Source organism: Dunckerocampus dactyliophorus, chromosome 13, assembly GCF_027744805.1.
Source record: "Dunckerocampus dactyliophorus isolate RoL2022-P2 chromosome 13, RoL_Ddac_1.1, whole genome shotgun sequence".
In the NCBI taxonomy this organism is placed as follows: Eukaryota; Metazoa; Chordata; class Actinopteri; order Syngnathiformes; family Syngnathidae; genus Dunckerocampus; species Dunckerocampus dactyliophorus.
The window spans coordinates 8,967,261-8,988,215 of NC_072831.1; the positions used below are offsets into that span (position 1 = coordinate 8,967,261).

The 20,955-nt window shown below is 43.6% G+C and overlaps 1 protein-coding gene across 1 annotated transcript in view; it reads right to left on the reverse strand.

The window, feature by feature from the left end:
- The window catches only part of kcnh5b (potassium voltage-gated channel, subfamily H (eag-related), member 5b), a 102,694-nt gene that overhangs the window by 75,654 nt on the left and 6,085 nt on the right, over positions 1-20,955 (reverse strand). Inside the window, exons 3-7 of the mRNA XM_054796686.1 lie at positions 16,660-16,783; positions 15,638-15,744; positions 13,044-13,172; positions 10,434-10,549; positions 7,648-8,040 (exon numbers count right to left, since the gene is read on the reverse strand). Coding sequence (XP_054652661.1) covers positions 7,648-8,040; positions 10,434-10,549; positions 13,044-13,172; positions 15,638-15,744; positions 16,660-16,783 — 869 coding nt within the window. The remainder of the gene's footprint in view (positions 1-7,647; positions 8,041-10,433; positions 10,550-13,043; positions 13,173-15,637; positions 15,745-16,659; positions 16,784-20,955) is intronic.

The following is a 20,955-nucleotide window of genomic DNA, read 5'->3' on the forward strand; positions in this document are numbered from 1 at the left end:
TAATAATCCAAACCTACATGGCCCTGTGTGAAAAAGTGATTGCAACCCCCCACCAGCCCGTTAAAAGATAACGTAAGTGTGGTTTATCATCCAAGAGGTCACAAAAGACCCCACAACAACATCCAAAGAACTTCCAGTTAATGTCAGTGTTCATGACTCCAGAACCAAAACCACTGCTGAACTTTTTGGAAAGTGTGTGTCCCATTACATCTGGCGTAAAAGTAATCCCGCATTTCAGAAAAACAACATCATACCAACAGTTAAATATGGTGGTGGTAGTGTGATGGTCTGGGGTTGTTTTGCTGCTTCAGGACCTGGAAGACTTGCTGTGATAAATGGAACCACAAATTCTGCTGTCTACCAAAAAATCCTGAAGGAGAATGTCCGGACATCTGTTCGTGACCTCAATCTGAAACCAACTTGGGTTCTGAAGCAGGACAATGATACAGAACACACCAGCAAGTTCACCTCTGAATGGCTGAAGAAAAACAAAAGACTTTGGAGTGGCCGAGTCAAAGTCCTGAAGTGAATCCTATTGAGATGCTGTGGCATGACCTTAAAAATGCGCTTCATGCTGGAAAACCCTCCAATGTGGCTGAATTACAACAATTTTGCAAAGATGAGTGGGCCAAAATTCCTCCACAGCGCTGTAAGAGACTCATTGCAAGTTATCACAAATGCTTGATTGCAGTTGTTGCTGCTAAGGGTGGCCCAACCACTTATTAGGTTTAGGGGGCAATCACTTTTTCACACAGGGCCATTTAGGTTTGGATTTTTTTCTCCCTTAATAATAAAAAGTTTCATTTAAAAACTGCATTTTGTGTTCAGTTATGTTGTCATTGACTAATATTTCAATTTGATGATCTGAAACATTTAAGTGTGACCAATATGCAAAAAAAATAAGAAATCAGGAAGGGGGCAAACACTTTTTCACACCACAGTATGTCTGTTCTGGGTGCTAATGTGCATATTTGTTCAGTGCACAACCTCAAGTTAATTAATCCTAGCACACTGCTAGCCATACAATGATGTTATGTTAAAATCTCTCTGAAAAACAAACTCCAGACTCGTACCTATGGTGACTCTGGATTCATTTTATGCTTTTAATTTGATGTTGTGCCTGTGTCTGTGAGAGTATGTTTTAAACCTCACTTCCTCACGCCTTAAAAGTCACGGTAGACTTCAATTTGACAGCTCGGGCATTTACCTTGCTGGCGATATGAAAGAACTGGACCTTGCCTGTCCCACTGTCATGGGGTCACGTTCAGGGCCAGGCTCATCATCTATCGGAGGTGTCCAAGCTTTTTGTAGTAATGGTCGCGTACATAAAAATTTAAGAATGGGGTCACTTTGATACATTCTGAGCCTTAAAGGTGCGAAAAGCAATCCAATGTATGTCAATACAGTCAAACCTCAGACTTCGACAAAAATTTCTGTTGAAATTTCGTACACCATCTCGGTTTTCACACAGCCAAACATGCGCGTAGCAAACTACAGTCAAACCTGTCTTAGCGGCCACCTGTATATAATGTCCACCTGCCTATAGCAGCCACTGAAAAATCCCCCGCAGAAAATTTACGTGTTGTAGACCCTGTGTATAGCGGTCACCTGTCTAACGCGGCCAGCGGCCACCCATTTTGTAGCCCTTGGTCAATAGCGGCCAAAATGCCGAAGCGTCATGCACGAAAAAGTTTCGTTTTTTAAGCAATGAAGCCGTCGTGTGTAGACTTTAATTACTGAGTCCTAGTTCGACATAAATAAGCCGTCTTCTTACTTTGAAATGCCGCCCTGAAAAGATTCAATGACGGCCAAAACGGTAATCTTCCCACTTTGCAATGCCGTGAATAGATTCTAAAATAGCCAAAACACCTGAATAAAACATCTAAAATATCACTTAATGGCCGACTAATTAGAGATTAGAAGCCCATTCAATAAGAAAGGAGCGATGGTATTGTTAGTTTACGACGATTTTCGCACCTCCTCCGCACTCAATTGTTCACGCACACACCCATTCATGACTGCTTCAGGCGTATCCTGTACATATATCCTTGGGCTCGTTCACTAAAATTTTTATTTCTTGCTTTTAAAATCGTGTTTAAAAAAAAAAATCAAAGATGGAAATTTGTGACGTTCTGCAAGACAGGAGCGAGCGTCCCCTGTCCTGCGCTCTTATTTGGCGGGCTGTGCCTTCTCCGGGGAGGAAGAGGCAGCCGCTTCATGGCTGGTGGCCACGCAGCTGCGGTCAATTAACATTTGTGGCGGATAAAAAGGCCAGCACCGTCGAATGTGCGGCGCTGGTTCATTGTTGTTATTGATATTACTAGTTTCCTCACCGGAGCTGTTACCTAGATTTATCTACCTGTTTATGTGTCAACAGAGCGTTTTCCCCTATGTCTCTTGGTTTTGCTCCAGTCTTTTTGTGAATACATGTTAATATGTGTGCGCACAAATTCAAAATGGCCGTCAACCTGTCTATAGCGGCCACTTTTGTAGTTTCCCTTCAGTGGCCACTATAGACAGGTTTGACTGTAGTTGGTTTGCCTGTGTAACATGCCGCAGAATCAAGTGCCCAAACAAAGCACCCTATGTGTTGGTGACACAGTCTTGGTGCTTTTTTTATTGAGTGTGACTGCAAAATACCCCACCATGGGGCCAAAGAAAGTCACGAGTGCCAGCAATTTGATAAATACAGTGAGTAACACTATTGTATTCAAGAAGGAACTCATGGCAAAGTATGAAGGTAGTGTACACGTGGCCGATCTCACCAAGATTTACGGGGAGTCACAACAATAAGTCCCACCCTGGCGAAAGAAGAAAGAAGAACTCAAGTAAGTCTTCGCTGAACATAAACGTGATGTTAAATGTTATTCCATCCATTTTATTAGTCATTTATGTCATTTCGCATTGTTTCCTGCATGTAAAACTACAATTATTCTCTATAAAATGTATTTTGTATTCATATTTTTGAGTGTCTGGACCAGATTCATTGGATTTGCATTATTTCTTATGGGAAAAACTGCTTTGGTTTTTGTACATTTCGGTTTTGTCTGACTTTATGGAACAGATTACTAAGAAAAAATGAGGCTAGACTGTATATGCAGAGCTATAGCAACAAAACTTCCACATCTTAGCTTTGTGTTTTAGCTGACAAAATAAATCTGTGTAATGTCTAATAATATATCTCATTAATAAGCAATTCATTTTATTTTTACAACATGCGTAAGGTCACTAAAAAAAACAGCTGCAGGACGAAAATGGCCCTCGGGCTGCACTTTGGACACCCCTGCAGTGAAATCTAAAACAAACTGAAACCACAACCAGTTACGCGAAGCTTCCCATTTGTGGAATGGCACGGGTTTCAAGACGCCATCATTCCAGCAGTACCTTGTACTCACTAGTGACATCATGACGGGTCAGGATGGTACCTACTAGTGACATCATGACGGGTCAGGATGGTACCTACTAGTGACATCATGACGGGTCAGGACGATGAAACCACTCACAGTCTGGACTATTACGACATCCACAGAGCCTCAACAAGCACAATATCAGCTCCCTTTGGAACACTGGTCCTTGTGTGGCAGGAGCGGACCCAAGGAGAGGTGGTGGGGGGAGATACACACACACACACACACACACACACACACACACACACACACACACACACACACACACACACACACACACACACACACACACACACACAATGACACACAGTTGCAGTCTGAGGGAGCGTTGGCCAAATCCTGGGGGGAACGTTACATCACCTTGGCATTGTTTTGCAGCCAACCACCTCACTGGAGTGTGGTGTGCACTTTGCTGCTGAGATTTGCACAATGTTGTGTGTAGGTTGTTATGCACAGTGTAAAAAAAAAAAAAAACAACAAAAAGACTAACACTATTTCTAAAATGTCAGAGGAATACAGTAACAAGCGTCACACCACCTCCCAGTCCAAATGTGTTTCTGTGCATGTCTGCATACACATACACACACACACACACACACACACACACACACACACACACACGGTGTTGGGAAAATGGCAAAAAAATAAAATAAAAAGGCTAAAAATACAGCAGACCAGTTTAGAATTTTTTTCTTCTTCACCTCCACATCCTCCTACATCATATCAGCAAGGTGGTGAAGCTCTGCACACCTGCTGGCAGGGTTTACCTGACAAGCTAACAAGGGCCAGGGTGGAGCACCTGTGAGAGCGTGGATCGCACGGACGAACTTTGCGTCTTCTTGGCACACTTTTATCAACCTCCATTGTTTGCTGCTTCTCCCCCAGGAGAGCGGCAATGCCTTCAAGTGCGGCACACAATGTAGGAAAACACAGCACCTCTCTCTCACCTCAAAGTGAGGTAACCATAGCAACAACAGTTAACATGACAAGTTCATCCAAACTTTTAAGTTTTCACACCACTTTCCACTGTCTCTTCTGGGTTTGAATATTGATGATGGTGTAACGCAGGGGTCGGGAACCTTTTTGGCTAAGAGAGCCATAAAAGCCACATATTTTAAAATGGATTTCCTTGAGAGCCATATAATATTTTTTAACATTGAATACAAGTAAATGTGGGCATTTTTAAGGAGGACCTCTAAAGTTATTCTTTTTATTAACATTGTTACACTGAAGCTATCCAATAATAAATAAATTACTTTTTACCATTAATGCGACTTCTGGTGCTGCGTGCTTTTGCACCGTACTCCGTATCTTTTTCTTTTTCCAGAATTAGCGATCTGACTATTTGATTTAAGGAAGGGAAGTTCATGCGAATAGGCTACCGCGAATAGGCTACCGCATTATCCAGTGATAATCGAATTTTGGTGTTTGACCCGGAAAATATTGGAAGGACAGCTGGCACTGGCTCTGGCCACCCGCATTGTGGTAGAAAATGGATTGATGGACTAAAATGCATAACAAAGTTTTATATTTTGAGTGTTATTTTTAACACTGTGATTTCTGTAATGTACGTCAGCGAACAAAAAACCAAAAATACATTTTTATCGTGTTAAGACATGTTTGAGAGCCAGATGCAGGCATCAAAAGAGCCACATCTGGCTCCCGAGCCATAGGTTCCCTACCCCTGGTGTAACGGAACGCCATCATCACGGTTTGGTATGTAAAACATAAAACTGCTTAGCTTTTGTGTGAACAGCTTTCATGATTTGTAACATGAAACGTAAAAACTGCTAACAGGTAATTTTCCAGTAAATAAAATCTGCACATAATATTACGATCGTCCTCTACAGATGCAGCTTCTTTTCTAGTAAAATTCTGTCTTTTCTCATATCGATCACCGCGTTCATCGTCACGTTTTTCCTGTGAAATGACAACTGCAAGAATTTCTTGTAAAATTCAGATTTTTTTTCATAATATTCTGACTTTTTTTCCCACGTAAAATTGCAGTATTGTCTCAAAAAATCTTTTGTCCCATAAAATTTGAGCGTATTTCTTGCTAATTTATGTTTTCCTCACATTAAGGCTTGTAAACGTTTAACTTTTTTCTCATATTCTGACTTTGTTCTTACAGTATTGCAATATGTTCCAATACAATTATGACTTTTTCATGTCAAATTACAACTTTTTTCACATAATATTCCAACTTTACTGAAGGTCCAAGAGCAAAAAAATCCCATTACTGTACAACTACATGTACCATTACATCCGTAGTGTTCATTATTTATTATTTCTTGCAGCTAAAATGTGTCAAAGCAAAAGGCTTTAATGTCTGACGGACAATGTTATGTTGTGTGTCACTCGGAGGCATCGTGGAATTTCAGCAATTCATTCTTGCCCAACTGTTACACACTGGAGCCTAAACAGGCAGCAGGGGTAATGTAAACAGGAAGTAGAAGTGTGTGTAGCGGTTCAGACAAAGTATTGCCCTGAGTACCCTCTGCTTCAGGTCATCAAGCAGTGAGCACAGAGGTGATGCTTCTGCTCCAGTTGGAGAAAACGCCGTCAGAATCATTGGGATTGCTGCTACAAGTGTAGGAAAATGACACCATGTCATGCTCAGTGTTTTTGAGGGTGCATAAGGAGGTACGCAAAGATGAGCTAAGGGGCGGAAGGCCTTCAGCAAGCACGACCGCGGCCAATGTTGAGCACGTCAGGCAGATGATGTGTGGCGATCATTGGTTGACTGTTCGACTGATCGCAAATGCGCTGCGCATGAAGCCGTACAACGTGTGGAAGATTATCACAAAAGATTTGGGCGTGCACAACGATGGTGCCCAAACTGCATCGGATCGACACATGCAAGTGAGCTAGGATAACCTCGAGCGTCTTGAAACTGAACCAGACTTGCTTAGGAGAGTCATCACCGGTAATGAGTCATGGATCTTCGAGTGCAACCTGGAGATCAAACGCCAGAGTCTCCAGTGGCAAAATCCGACTTTGCCAAGGCCGAAGAAAACAAAACAGACAAAGTCAAAAGTCAAAGTAATGTTGATGGCATTCTTGGATGTGAGTGGCATCGTCCATTGTGAGTTCTTGCCACATGGCCAGATGATCAACCAGCATGTCTACCAAGAGGTCCTTCGGCGTTGGTTGGTTTATTGCACGAGAAGAGGCAAGAATTGTGGCAGAACAACTCGTGGCCTGCTCCCAATGTAACACAGTTCAGCCCTGCACCCTGGCTAGGGCTCGAACCCCCATCCACAGATACTCATGCAAAAAACTTTTGTGACACCAGTCGTGGACCTTTTCTGACACACATTGTACTACACAAGGGGTGGGCAAACTTTTTGACTCGCGGGCCACATTGGGTTAAATAATTTGGCAGAGGGGCCGTCTATACATACTGTAGGTGGCAGCTCACGGTGCAACAAAACAAAAACACAACGCATCCACAGCAAGTTAACGCATCACATCAATCAACAACTAAGCGCTAAACAAAGCACAAAACTTAAAACTGTTTTTTCTAAATGTCCGCAAGGCATGCTGGGTAGTCCAGCTGTAACAACACTATGAACTACCGTATGAACAATAAAACATTGGATTACAAGTTTATGCTAACTCCTCCTTGTTTACTTCTCTGACGACCTCCTCAACGCACTTTGCAATCTAGCAAAAATGCAACAAACACGGCAAAATGTTGGGAGAGAACCACAAGCTACCCAGCATGCCTTGCGGTGGGAATTTATGGGTGTTTTTTGGGCATGGGTATTGTGTGTAGATATTTGTTTGTATGCCCGCGTGGTGCAGTAGGTAGGTTACTTTGTGTGTCACGTGTGTTGATGTGTTGTGTTGTTTGGATGGCTTTTTTCTACAAGCTACAGATTGCACGTGACTATTTTGGCGACTCAAACGTGCCACAATAGCACTGCACGTCATGTTGCCAGCTACAGTTCCCATGTTAAAGGTTTAAAAAAGGAATTTGGAAATGTCCGGTGGGCCGGATTAAGACGCTTGGTGGGCCTGATGTGGCTCACGGGCTGCAGTTTGTCCACCCCTGTACTACATTGTATATAAATACTGTATGCTTATAACAGAAAGCAAAACCTTCAAGTGTGTCATGTGCATGTAGGCTGCAGTGTCATCTTATCACTGGCCTGCATGTGCACCGACACACACACACACACACACACACACACACAAACACACACACACACACACACACACACATATGCAGACGTACCTCGTCGACGTTCTCGAAGGCGTTGATGATGTCATAGGGCAGGCAGGACAGCAGGTCGATGACAAACCAGGTCTTCAAGTAGTTCATGCGGATCAGCTTGGGGTCGGAGATGACCTCGCCGCCGGGTCCCACGAAGGTGGTGTGGAAGTTGAGGACGATGTCCACCAGGAAGATGACGTCCACCACGCTGTCCAGCACCAGCCACACAATGTTGTTCTGCTTGGTCTTGAAGGACACGTTGTAGGGCACCATGATGGCCGTGTAGAAAGTGAGGATGAGGATGACCCAGTCCCACGTGGTCTTGAAGGTGCAGTAGTGTAGGATGATGTGCGGTGGAGTCTTGGGAGCTTCCTGCTTGTACTGAGGGAGGATGTCCGAGTTGAGCTGCAGAACCTGGAAGTCACCACAACATTCACTTCTTTTTCCACTTGTAAAATGTGACTTTTGCTTTTATGATGGTCATTGTTTGACCCTGGAACCGAGGAGTTCTATTTGCGTGACTTACTCATGGAAAATTGTTTTGAAACGAGAGGAACGTCAAGCAGCTTTTAGGCTAAATCTGGCTCTTAAGACAAAGTCATCAAGAGATGATCCATCCTATCATGATCCCTTCTTCCCTCCTCATTTGCATCCTTCTGCAGCTGACATGTTAATGAGGTCATTAGGAGTCAAGATGGCGGACCAGCTGGTCTTTTGACTCAAGTGGACCTGAGTCATCTTCACGTTGAAGTCCACTTGTCCATTAGTCTACGTTCACTTTCATCATCAAGCATAGAATAAGACATGGGAACGACTTGGTCTAAATGTCTGACGGATGCATTTTATTCGCTTTCCTATTTCTCATTAATCTGTGTCCTTCCTTCCTTCGGAGGTGACACGACATGTCCTCCTGAGAAGATGAAAGTGGTCGTGATTGAAACACACACCTCCATCCAACAGAACAAGCAGACCACCTTCCTTCTCTTGTTCTATTTTGCCACATTTTGGGCGGTCTGTGTGTTTGCCTCCAACACACACGCATGAAACATTGATGACACTCAGGAGAAGCTGTAAGGAAACTGCTGGCATGCATCCACAGAATCAGTTGTGGATGTGTGTATGTGTGTGTGTGTGTGTGTGTGTGTGTGTGTGCGTGCGTGTGTTCAGTCAGCATCGGTAAAGTGCTTGGACTGTAGTAGTTAATGTTTCATATGAGGATTTAGTTGTGCAGAAATAATGGAAAGAGCAGAGAGGCTTCAGCAATAAGAACACACGCCGACGTGATGGCCACAGGCTTGCTCCTGTTAGCTACTGTCAGTGACGTTTCCCACCATTATTGCTTCATTTAGCTTTGTTTTGCTACATGTAGACACCATTAGCATTTCATTACACTTGACTACCAAAAACCACAACACTCTGTCCGTCAATGAGACACTCAAATGATACTCAATAGTTTACTCAAAGATGCCTTATCATTTCAATACATTTAAAGTATGCCTCCTATGTATAGACGGAACTTTGTTATATTACAAAATACTATCTATAACCAAAGATAACCACCCCCAACCCCCTTCCAGGCACTACTCTAGTCATGATTGGGCATGGGACACTGATGACACTGTGATGAGGGTGTCTAGTGTTGAAAGACCGCAACACCCGCTGATTCAAAAGGTCCACTACTTACTGATTATGTGTCCCAAAATGTACATCCTTCTCACTGATAAAAGGTCCCAAGCCACTCTCAACATCCACGCCTCAGTTTCCATCAAGTCCTGTGTTTTTACGAACTCTTCAAACCCCAATTTTCCAACCAGCCAGTCATCCGGGATCAGAACGGTCTTACACATCTCCAGACAAAGTTCAAGGTACGGCGGCATTGAATTTCCAGTTTATAAAAATACAATTTGATGACCAAGATTTTGAAAATGAACTTAAAAACTCAAATTTAGCATTGACTCATGATGGCGAGGAAGGGTGTCTTAGCTATGGACAAGATTGAGAAGTATTTTACACACGCAAAAGTTGCTTACGTAGTAAATTATATTAGGTTTTTATTTTTATGCGTGTTTGTGCTTTTGTTTCAGATGCCCTCAGCCAACTGCTTGTCACTGCTGTGAATGATGATGCTTTTGCTCAAGCAGTGGAAAACACGACCTGTTGGAGTTCTGTTATAAAAGCATGTGTCTGCTATTGTACGATATAAAACCATATGTCCTTTAAGCCTATGACATCCTGACTGTTGATAAAGCAGGATTTTAATGAAATGCAGGTACTGAACAGCATTAAATGAGTCCTATTTCTTCCGGTATTATCATTGGAATGTCATTGAAACCACACCGATTTTCAGTTATGTTGAAATTTCAACATTTCAATGTTCACATTAGCTGAAAAACAATTGAAATTGCAGCTCTATGGTGAAGAAATCCACATTGTTTCAATGTTAGTGAGTCAGAATGATACTAAATCATCACTGAAGTCACCTTGCCATCTGGGACGCAAAGTACTGCTAACACGAGCATCATTATTTACCATTTAGCTGTATTAGATACCTTTAAAGCTACCACTGTAGCTCCAGTTAGCAATTGTTAGCTATCATGTTAGCTCATTTAAACTAGCATTAACCTGACAGTTAGAGATCATTTTACACTGCTTCAATGTATTTTCTCAAGTGAAAATATTTTGTGATGGTCCCATGTTAATTGCGTTGCATCATCTAATTGTCTTAAACCGGAGGTTCCGGTCGCCATGGTTACCGCATATTTCAGCAGAAATTTTAATTGAAATGGTGGGGGTTTAAAGATGCTCACCTCAGCCAGTCGGGACTGCTTATGGCTGACTTCATGCTTGCTGATAGGCGCCAGCTGCTGCAGCGTGGTGCGGTTTTGGGTCAGCGCACGAGTCAGACGTGCAAACTTGGTCCAACCTGCAGGAAGGACAAAACCATGAACCAGCATTAACGTCCAATCAGCAGGCTTTAAGGCAGCGGCGTTAAAGCTGTGGGTAAAAACGTCAGTTGAGTATGCTAAGGAGTTACTGTACATATATTTAAAGAAATGTATTAGCATCATTTCAACATTTTCTCCTCACGTTACACCTTTTTGCTTTCTTAATATTTTTTGTAATTCAATTTTCAGTTAAAAAAAAAAAAAGAGCTGCTGGCCAGAAATGTCCCACGAGCCGCACTTTAGGCACCCCAACTTTAAAGAGTAAAGTGTTGTTTACGGTCCATTTTCTATGGCGCTGCTTCATCATTAGGGTCGTGGGGGTATGCTGGAGCCTATCCCAGCTGACTTTGGTCGGAAGGAAATTCAAGGAGAAGGAGATTCAAACCCAGGTCTTCCAGATCTGTGTGGCCAACATGCTAACTGTGTGGCCTGTTTACGGTCCTTAACTAGCAAAATAATCCCAGTGAGGACTGGCCACCAGGGGGTGTCAGACAACAACAGCGCTCCCAGTGGACTGATGTCATCATTACACCCAATTATCAAAACATGACATGCGTATTCTACTGTATGCTGCTAAAAATAACCCTGCTAAACATTCGAAAGGGTGCCAACACCTCATATCCACACACACACTTCCTCATATACACACACTTCCTGGTCCAGCGGCCTTTTGTGCACCAGCATGATGGCAACAAATGGACCACTTTTAACCCCCTGAAGCCCTCCACCCCCCTTCCTGTGCGGCGGAGCAAAAAGGGGGTCGAGTTTCACAATGAAGATCACTTAGTCTTTGTGTTGCTTCTATATTCTTGTATACATTCAACTTGGCATTGGAGCACAGGGATCGGCAGCCAAAGTGGACATCCTTCAATGACACGCCGGGAGGGTGGTGACTTGGGGCCGGGGGGTTAATTATAAGTGGAGTGCTCACCAGCGGCATCAGCGCAAATTACAACAGCTTCCTTCCAAAGAACTTCCACTTCAGGGCTTTTCCTCCTGCGGGACACTGGACCTAAACATTCTAAGCGTTATATACATCAGTGTTTCCCATACCTTCATTTATTTGTGGCCCTGCGATGGACATTTCCTCTCAGAGCTAGCTAACAATGAAGGCCAATGACTAATAGCTGCATCGACCGTAATGACGGAACACAAACGACCGCATCGTTCGATCACTTGATTTTGTGAGCTAACAAAGTAGCAGTCATGTGGACTTTGGGACGGTCATCATCAAACACGCCGGCCAACGACAAACTGACACATGCCAATACATGCTAACACGCTTGTCGAAAGCGACTTGACTTTACTCACAAAAACTCGACCATGAAATAAAGTACATGGAACATTCCCAGCGTTCCTTCCTTCCTGCCAGGCCGCCGTGTCTCTGCCGCTTGCCTCACGCTAACGTGATGTGGCGTGCCGTGCCGTCAGCGCAGCCGGAGACGCCGCCGCCGGTGAGCGGCAGCAGCCAACTCAGCTGTCGACGCCCTCAGTGGCCAATCTCTGCGGCGACCTTCGGTCACAACCCCCCCACCACCCTGACCGCCTCCACAAGGCGACGCTGGAATGCAGACGCCACCTAAAACCAGCCAGCAGTCTGGACATGATTGTGCCCCCTGGTGGTCAACCCTAGCATATTTTCTAGGTGTTCTGTGTTAGCATTGTTAGCCCTTACACACTAGCTGAGCACTAACAGCGTCTTTTGTCACGTGTCCTTCAACATGCGTGATGAACATACAAATCAGGAGGGAGGGGCCTCTAGCAGCCACACACATCAACACGTGTTAACGTGCGTGTACGGTAAATTGAGAGGGCGGGGACGTTCCAGTGGTGCAGAGAAGGCGCGCCCGGGGGCCAGGAAGCTGACACCGCACATCAGTCAAGACCACACCGACGACTCCTGACCGCGTCCGCGCCTTTAACGTCAACAAGCCGACAGCCGGAGATGTTGCGGCGTGGCAGGAAGGCGACATATCTCCATGGCAACGTACACCAGGAATTGTTTCCACGAATGATCACATCAGACTTCAAAGTCTTCTTCTACAACCACATGACACTCGGGCTGTGTGTCAAATGGACTACTTGCATCAATAAGTATGCTGTGTACACCGAGTGTGTGAACGTTGACAGTGTAGTGCTGTCCCAAATCATTTATCGTCATTGTACAGGAAATGGCAGCTTCTACCTCCTTGCTTTCTTCTCTCCTTTTAAATTGTGAATTGCACTCACTCAAATTAGTCCCTCCCCTTCCGTGACGTAGCCAAGATGGCGACTATTCGTGGCGTGGTAAGTGTAAGTACGGAAGTGCGCCAACAGAGACGCAGCATTGGACTCAAAGCCAAGACGGTTTTCTTTCTATTTCTGGAACTTTAACCGCCTTTCCTCCTCTAAGAGTAATTCTACGCTCTCAATCCTAAATCCTCCTGTGGCTCCAACCGAACAACCTTTGACCCCAAAGAAAGAGAACCTGACCTTTGGTGGTTTCATCCTCGATAGGCTGCTTGAAGAGAGTGATGTCCTTGAAGGTGCACAGGAACAGGACCACCTTGTCGTTCTCGTTCCTGATGGGAGCCACTTGCATGTAGAACCACACCGGACTTCCTGCAACGACAAGGAGCGCGTCACGTGGCATTCACTAACTTTTCTCCTCGGCTCCGTCTCAATTGGTGCACTTGCGTACAGACTAGGGATGCTCCGATCAGGGTTTCATGTTGCCGAGCCCGATTTTCCATCGGCCGACACTGATACCGATCACATAGAAATGTACATATTTCAATCTATTTATGATGAGTGCTGTTATAAGAAGGAAGAAAAGTTAGGACAATTCCAAGGTCCCCTGACTGCCAGGCCCAAAAAATAGCTGGGGGCCCAATGTCATTTGTTTTTCATGGGGCCCAAAATTCCCGGCTTCACCCCTGCTATTGGCTACATGATCTGAAAAAAGGAACCACAAATCACCTTAATTTAGACAAAGACATATTTGACATCCTTTTTCAAGAGAACAGATATCACTGGTGAAAGACTTCGGAGACTTCGGATGTGAGAGCACGTTGTCTGATGGAGGACTTCCAGGTGGCACATGGTTGGGCTCCAAGCGAGAGAACGGCCGGCGAACCTGGTGTCTTCCACCGCTTAGAAAGGCTGGTCATCTCGTCCTACTAATTTTATTATTTTTCGGGTTATTTGCTGAGCCTTCTGACTGTCACGCACATACGGGCGAGTGCTGTCCAGCGTTTTGGCTGCGTTAGCTGCCGTTTGACTGATGCTGCACCGTCAGCCTTGAAAACACACCAAACTCCGTCAAGTGTTTGTCCGTCAAATGGCGTATTAAAGTAAAGGTTTTTTTCGCTCCATATCACTCTCACAAATGGAAGGTAAGTTCCACGCGGCGGACATGTTTGTTTTGGCTTTGGCACGCCTGCGCAGTGTGAAGGAAAGTGAGCGGGGGACACTCCTCCAAGACACGACACCGCGCACAGGAATCGCGAGAGGTTGCAGGCTGCAATTGTGCTAGCCAGAGGCAATCGGCTTTTGTGATCGCCGTTGACAGGCATTTATCGGCGTATGCCCGTCACGTGCTTTTCCACGGAAATTGCCCGACATTGATGGTGGCCGATCGACGTGACTACCCCTAGCACAGACAGTTGGTCTTTTGAGTGCATAAGTGCGCTCGCACAGACAAGTATGGCAAAATGCAGCGCGCTGTCAGTTCGCTGATGTTGCACAATCAAAATGGTGAATGTGCACTGATGGACACTTACCACCCTTAATTGTCGCCATCTTGGATACGTAGCAGAAATGGAGGGACAATGGCTACATTCACACTGCAGGGTATGATGCCCAATTCAGACTTTTTGTTGAGATACAATATTTTATGTGGTTGTTCACAAAAAATGCGGGAAGTGACGTGCATGCACAAAAGCACAACGTCACACATTTCCGTGTGTGTACGGAAGTAAAGATTGCTGCAGTGTGTGCGCACTGTACTCTCCTTTAACGCGTTTGTGGTAATTTCACGGATTTTGTGCAATGGGAGTCAATATTTTGTTAATCAACTTATTCTGCGTAGAAGATTAAGAAGAAAGACGGCAAGAATTTTGGCTATGGCAGCTTGTGGAGGACTGCAGCGTGTGGTTGGATGTCGGAGCCAGGACTGGTGGGAGACTGCCATGAGCTGCTTCACTGACACATTTTAAAAATCATTTTCGGATGACAAGAAGAACTTTTGCCTTTTACCTTTATCCAAGTCTTGCACGGTAATGTATAGGTCGGATATACTGTATGCCACCTGACCGTTCAGACTCCAGTTGGTCGGATCTGATTTATAGCGACATATGAGGCCTGAGTCGCATTTGAAAAAAAATCAGAATTGTACCGTTCACATTGACATGAAAAAATCAGATACAGGTCACATATGAGCAAAAAATGAATGAAGCCTCACTGCCTCTGGACAGTAACCTGCCCAGTCAACAAGAGATACCTCTGCTGTTACTTGCACAAAGACTTCCTCTTTGTACAGACTGCCTTTCCCTACTGCATAGTTTTTCATTTTTAGTCTGTTTAATATTTAATTTTTGGCCTTTTTATTCCTTATTGATTAGCTCCAAGTACAGCAAGAGAGAAACAGTAAATTCTAGAGAAACAGTATGTCCAGTATATGTACAAAATTGACCATAAAGAATCTTGAGTGGTTGCAAATGATGGTTGCAATTCACCATTAAAAGGAGAGAAGAAGTGGATAAATAAGCGACTGTTATTTCCAGTAAGTGTGTAATGACTAATGGATTTGGGACAGCACTACACTGTCAAAATTCCCACACTCAGGAACTGAGTACAATTTGCTGAAGTGTACTGACAAGTATTCCATTCAAGTCCATCGAGTGCACTCAACTTTTTGAGTGTTGAGCGCAACATCTGGGTCGTGACATTGCACTGAATTTTGCCATTGTTCTAAGTGTGAACACACGTACGCACTCCAAAGGACTTAATGTAAGTGTTAGTTTAGCATGGTTATTAGCATCCTCAGAGTGATGATGAAGATGAACATGAAGATGAATGCAACTCACGGTTCTTCCTGTAGAGGAGGATCTCAAAGCAGTTGGACTCATAGTTGTCGAAGGTCTGCCGCACTTTGTCGATGGTCTTCTTGTCCGTCAGTTCTCCGTACATAAAACTGCAAAAAGACAACAACTCGTCACCCTGACATCACTTCCTGTCGGCATGAAGGCTCTGGTTGCTCTTCTGCGAGTGATGGAACTCTCAGAAAAGCTTTCCTCATGAAAATTCCTCCTGGACGTCTGGGAAGACGTCTTTACAGCTCCACTAACATGGTAACCATGACAACCAGCCTTGTTCTCCTCATGGGAATATTTAGGTCACAGCTTGATGATGTCACACTTGATCAGGAAACAACCAAAAGTGACCTCAGTGTGTTTCTGCCTTCGAAGTCACATGACTCATCAGCTACTCCAGTAAGATGGTTCCGTGTGATGTGATGAAACAGAATCAAGCCTGCCTCGTGGGATTGGTCATCAAGGTACATCCCCGTGCTTCCACTTGGCCCAACCTTCCAGGGAGAACGTTCTGGCCCAATGCTTTGACTGACAGGCGAGTGGGAGCGGGACGAGGAAACGAGATTCATTTCTTATCTCTTCCAATCACTTCAAACTGCTGCTCAGCAAATGTCTACAAAACTTGGCATTATATACGAATACTAGTACTAGCACTACTGTTAATATGAATAATAATGGTCATGGTTTGGTTGCCAACATGAAAAACCTGGAAAACATGGAAGTACTTCACACCGTTCAACATGTCCGAAAAGTAGTAGGAAGAAGCAGAGCTTATTTAATCCTTATTTAAACCTCTTCTCCGTTTTTTTTTTTAGAAATTACTGATAGTGGTACACATCTTGTGCTTAAAATGTTTATCAATTTATCAAAGGTAAATGAAAAGGATAACAACAATGATAATACTAACTATTAATATTAATAATATGAACAAAATAAGTAATATGAATATTAATTAAATGTATAATAATAACACCGATACCACTACTACTTAGAATAATCATCATCATGGTGTTGACCTGCAGGTGCTGCTCTTCTGCATGACATCGGCTCGGTGGAATCCAGACAGCTTGCAGAATCCGTCATTGCTGTAAACGACGGGCCACTCCACAATCTGAGCGTTGCCCAGCAGGAAGCTCGTCTCTGCGGGAAGAAAATACACATCAACGCCATGACATCGACTCCATGACATCAACCGCAGGAAGCATCCGACAGGTCGCGTGGTCTCCTTTAAACCTCTTCGATTTCAATGCCATGCCATGTTCCCGCCATGTTCCCGCTCATTTTTCAAGCGCCTGCGCATGCACACAAGCAACCTGAGCATTCCGTGGACCTCAGTGAGCGCCATCAGATGTGCACACTTCTAGTATAACACCGACCGAAGGTAGTCCAACTTCCATTCTGTGGTATTTTGTATAAGAGTGGGTTCAAAAGGTCAGCAAGGAGTATTTCAAAATGTAGCTTTCTTCATTGTCCACCTCAGACAAAACAAGCCGTGGAAGTGTCTCAACCAATTAATAATCTGAATCTTGTAGGACAGAGGTCCCCAACCCCCGGGCCGTGGGTCATTTAGAACCGGGCCGCACAGAAAGAAAAAATAATTTCCATTATTTCATTTTTTTTTATGTTTTATTTTGAAAAGTGGCCGGATTCTCTCTGTTACATCCGTCTCACTTGACGCATGTCCATTGTGCGTGTGCTAACTTTATCTCTCGCCGCACAGATAGACTACTACTGTATTTTTACCATTTTTCTTTCCCCTCATATTTGGTGTCAAATGCTGATACTATGTGGGAATGCATGAAGGTAAGTTTTGATGACTTATTGAGTGCTAATGTGTACATTTGTCTCAAGTTAATTCATGCTAGCACACTGCCTTTTACCACACACGTCAAACAGCCATGTAATCATCTCTCTGGAAAAACTCCAGGCGTGAACTGGTGGATGGTGGGTCGGCATTCATTTTGTGCTTTTAATTTGATGTTATTTATGTCTTAGTTTTACACAATACATAATAAATAGGATAAATTAGATCGCTATAATGTACGACCCCCGCCCCCCCGGGGAGATTTGTAGGAACACAAGCCGGTCCGTGGGTCAAAAAAGGTTGGGGACCACTGATGTAGGAAACACCTACTGCATCATTTTGTTTTCCATTTCTTTCCCTTTTTTGACCATTTATTTTGTTAACCATGTATACTTTTATTTCCTTATCGTTTTGCAGCAGCGTGCGTGTTCTGGCGCTGTTTCATCCTGGAAATGTACTTGAAAGTGATGCCACATTTGCTGTTTGTGTTTCTCCATAAAAAATTCAAATAACAAAATGTCAACAGAAGAAAACCATCACCGGCATCACTCGGGCAAACTCGGCGTAACACTTCCTGTATTCGGTCATCAAGTCCAGCCATCAAAATAAAAGCATCCCAGCTAGCCATTTTTTTGTTCCCAAAATGTTATGAAAATGTTTTTTTTTTTTAATCTGGTTTTGAGCTTCTATTGGTTGCCCCTTGGCTGCAGTGGAATGTTTTTGTTAGGTTTTTTGGTGGTTACCTGGCTGGTTCCTCAATGCATTGTTAAGCCACTCATTTCGTCCACACTTTTCACTCAGAAAAACTGTCTCAGAGCAGCCCTTTCTCATTCGAAACAGAAAAAATCTCACCCAGACTCAACTCTTGTTTTTCTGTTCCCACATACTGACAGCCAGTCCACCTTAAAAGAACTTTTTCAACTTTAGCGTGGTGAGTGGATGAGTGGCACTTCCCGTTCCTTTTGCCATCAGACGTGTCAGCGAGCAGCATTTAGCTCTGTTGACTCTGCTGCACCATTAGCTACACGCTAACCTGCAAAACAGACATGTACTACGCAACGCGCTGTTAATGAACTGACTGGCGTACAAACATTGTGTCATTGTGTGTTTTTACCGCTTGTTGTCGCCTGTCACTCGTGGAGTTGCATTGCAAAATGGCACAGAATAAATTGTTATGTGTTCATTTTATTTACAGTTAAGTTTGGATTTTATTTTTCTGAGCAGCAAGGATTTCCCCTGCGTAGAGAACACAAGAGCAGTGCGCAATTTCGCACACGCAAACAAAGACAGTGTCGACAAATGTGTATTCTGTCCACATGACTGACACGTGGATGAAAGAAATTCCTACAGTACTTGAACACACCAGTACGAGGGAGTATTAAAAAAAAAAAATCTGAGATTTTGAGAATAAAGTAGTAAATTTACAAGAAGAAAAGTCGGACATTTACGAAAAAGTCATACATTTACAAGAATAAAGGTCACATAAGCCCCCCCTTTTCATAGCTGTCTCAGGCAATGCCTGCTACGACCGAATATTAAAATAATCTGAGATTTTGAGACTAAAGTTGTAAATTTACGAGAAAAAAATTGTAATATTACGAGAATAAAGTAAAAAATTTACGAGAAAAATCTCATTACAGGCAGAGACAGCTACGAAAAGGGGGGGCTTATGTGACCTTTGGCCTTGGGCATGTGGAGGGGGCGGGATAAGGAAGGCGAAAGTGAGAAGGGCTAGACAGGCTAATATGCTTGTGCTGTTTTTGCTGCCAGGTTACAAATAAAAGCTTGCCTTCCTTCCTATTTTCCTTCTGACACGTATGACATAATGGCACATAATATAACGACTTTATTTCTCGCAAATGTACGACTTTATTATCGTCAATTTACGCCTTTACTCTCGTAACATTAAATTCAATGTGGCCCATCACTACAGGCGGTCCTTGTTCTATGTTTCCTGGTTAGTATGCACTCCTGTAAATGACTAATATTGTACAACAACAAAAAACTACTTACTTGCGTGTGTTGGAAGAATAGTTTTACATTCATACTGTCACAAATAAATCCGGACCACCACAAATAGATTTGGCACTACTTGTTGGCCCTTGCACATAAACACATTATAAACACATTATAAAAGGGGCTGCCTGTGAATGGAGGTTGTTGTTACAACTCCGCACTGTAGATGGCACTGTAACTCTGACCTCATACGCACCTGGTCTGCCAGAGAATAAGAAGATGTAGCAACCAACTTCGTGACTTTGTCGCTATAGAGTATTCAGACCCCTCATGATTTCGCTTTTCAAAAAAAGTGACCAGAAACAAATCTTGCGACTTTTTCGTGCGTTATTGGAAACTTTTGGAGACAGACATGAAAGCCCGCATCGCTCTTCTCAGCGAGCACCGAGTGCTACTGTGGACCCCTCCCCAGGCTCTGTGTTGCATGTGACGTTAAACGACAAAAAGAAGCGACAGAAGAAAGTTCATATGTATTTCGAAACATATTCATTTTGCTTTTCATGCTTTATACTCACGTTTCGTATCCCTCAACGTTATTTCTGTCTCCTACAGCATCGTTTACCGTTACATGCCCGTGTGTCAAATCAGACAAGGACGGCCTGTGAGAAACACTGGAATACGTCGTCGTGCAACACTTTTGTTCTTTTTAGCTAACTTATTTCCCTTTATTATGTCTCCCAAACGCGAGGCAGACTCTTCTGATGGCATAGTGTCGAAGAAAAGGTTAGTGAAAGTGAAGTAACATTAATTCCATCCATTTTCCATGAGGCCAAAAGGACCACATCGTCTGCAAAAGCAGAAAGTGGGAAAACCAACATTGGCTGTAGACTACGCTCAAACGCCACAACCAATATGAAGGATAAGGATGGTATCCTTGAACATGTGAAAGGATCTGCTCCGATGTAATGGACAGCGATAACTAAGCAGTGTCGTGGTCTCATTACTGAGACTTCCTCCTCCCAATAAGCCCGTCTCTCCTTTCCAGTGTGCAAGACAAGTAAGGAGTTGTTCTCCTTTTTATGGCTGTTTCATTACATCCTTATATTTCATAATGTTTTTAAACAACGAAAAAGGGTAAGATTCCTCACATTTCCCATATGTGATACACATCCAGGAAGAAAAGTCCATCTCCATCAACAGGACTAAGTGTGTCTGAACAGGGTTTCCCCTAGGATTTTTTGAAGCTGTGGTGGTGGGCCGCGTGGGAGGCAGACAACTGCCGCCGCCGCGTCGCTGTGGCAGCAATTTTTCTTTTAATATTTAAATTTACCGTCGGCAATAATGTCAACATTAGGGTCGTTTTCACAGGCTCGAACAACAAATGCATTCATTAACGTTAAACACCTTTCTCTCTGCCTTTTCTTCCTCTTCTTATCTGTCAAGTGCAACAGGGCAAACAGGCGCTTTTCAAAATAAAACATACTGAAACATTTTTATCATATTTGATATTGTTATTTCATTTCCAACTAATTGTGGTCAATATGTAAATAAT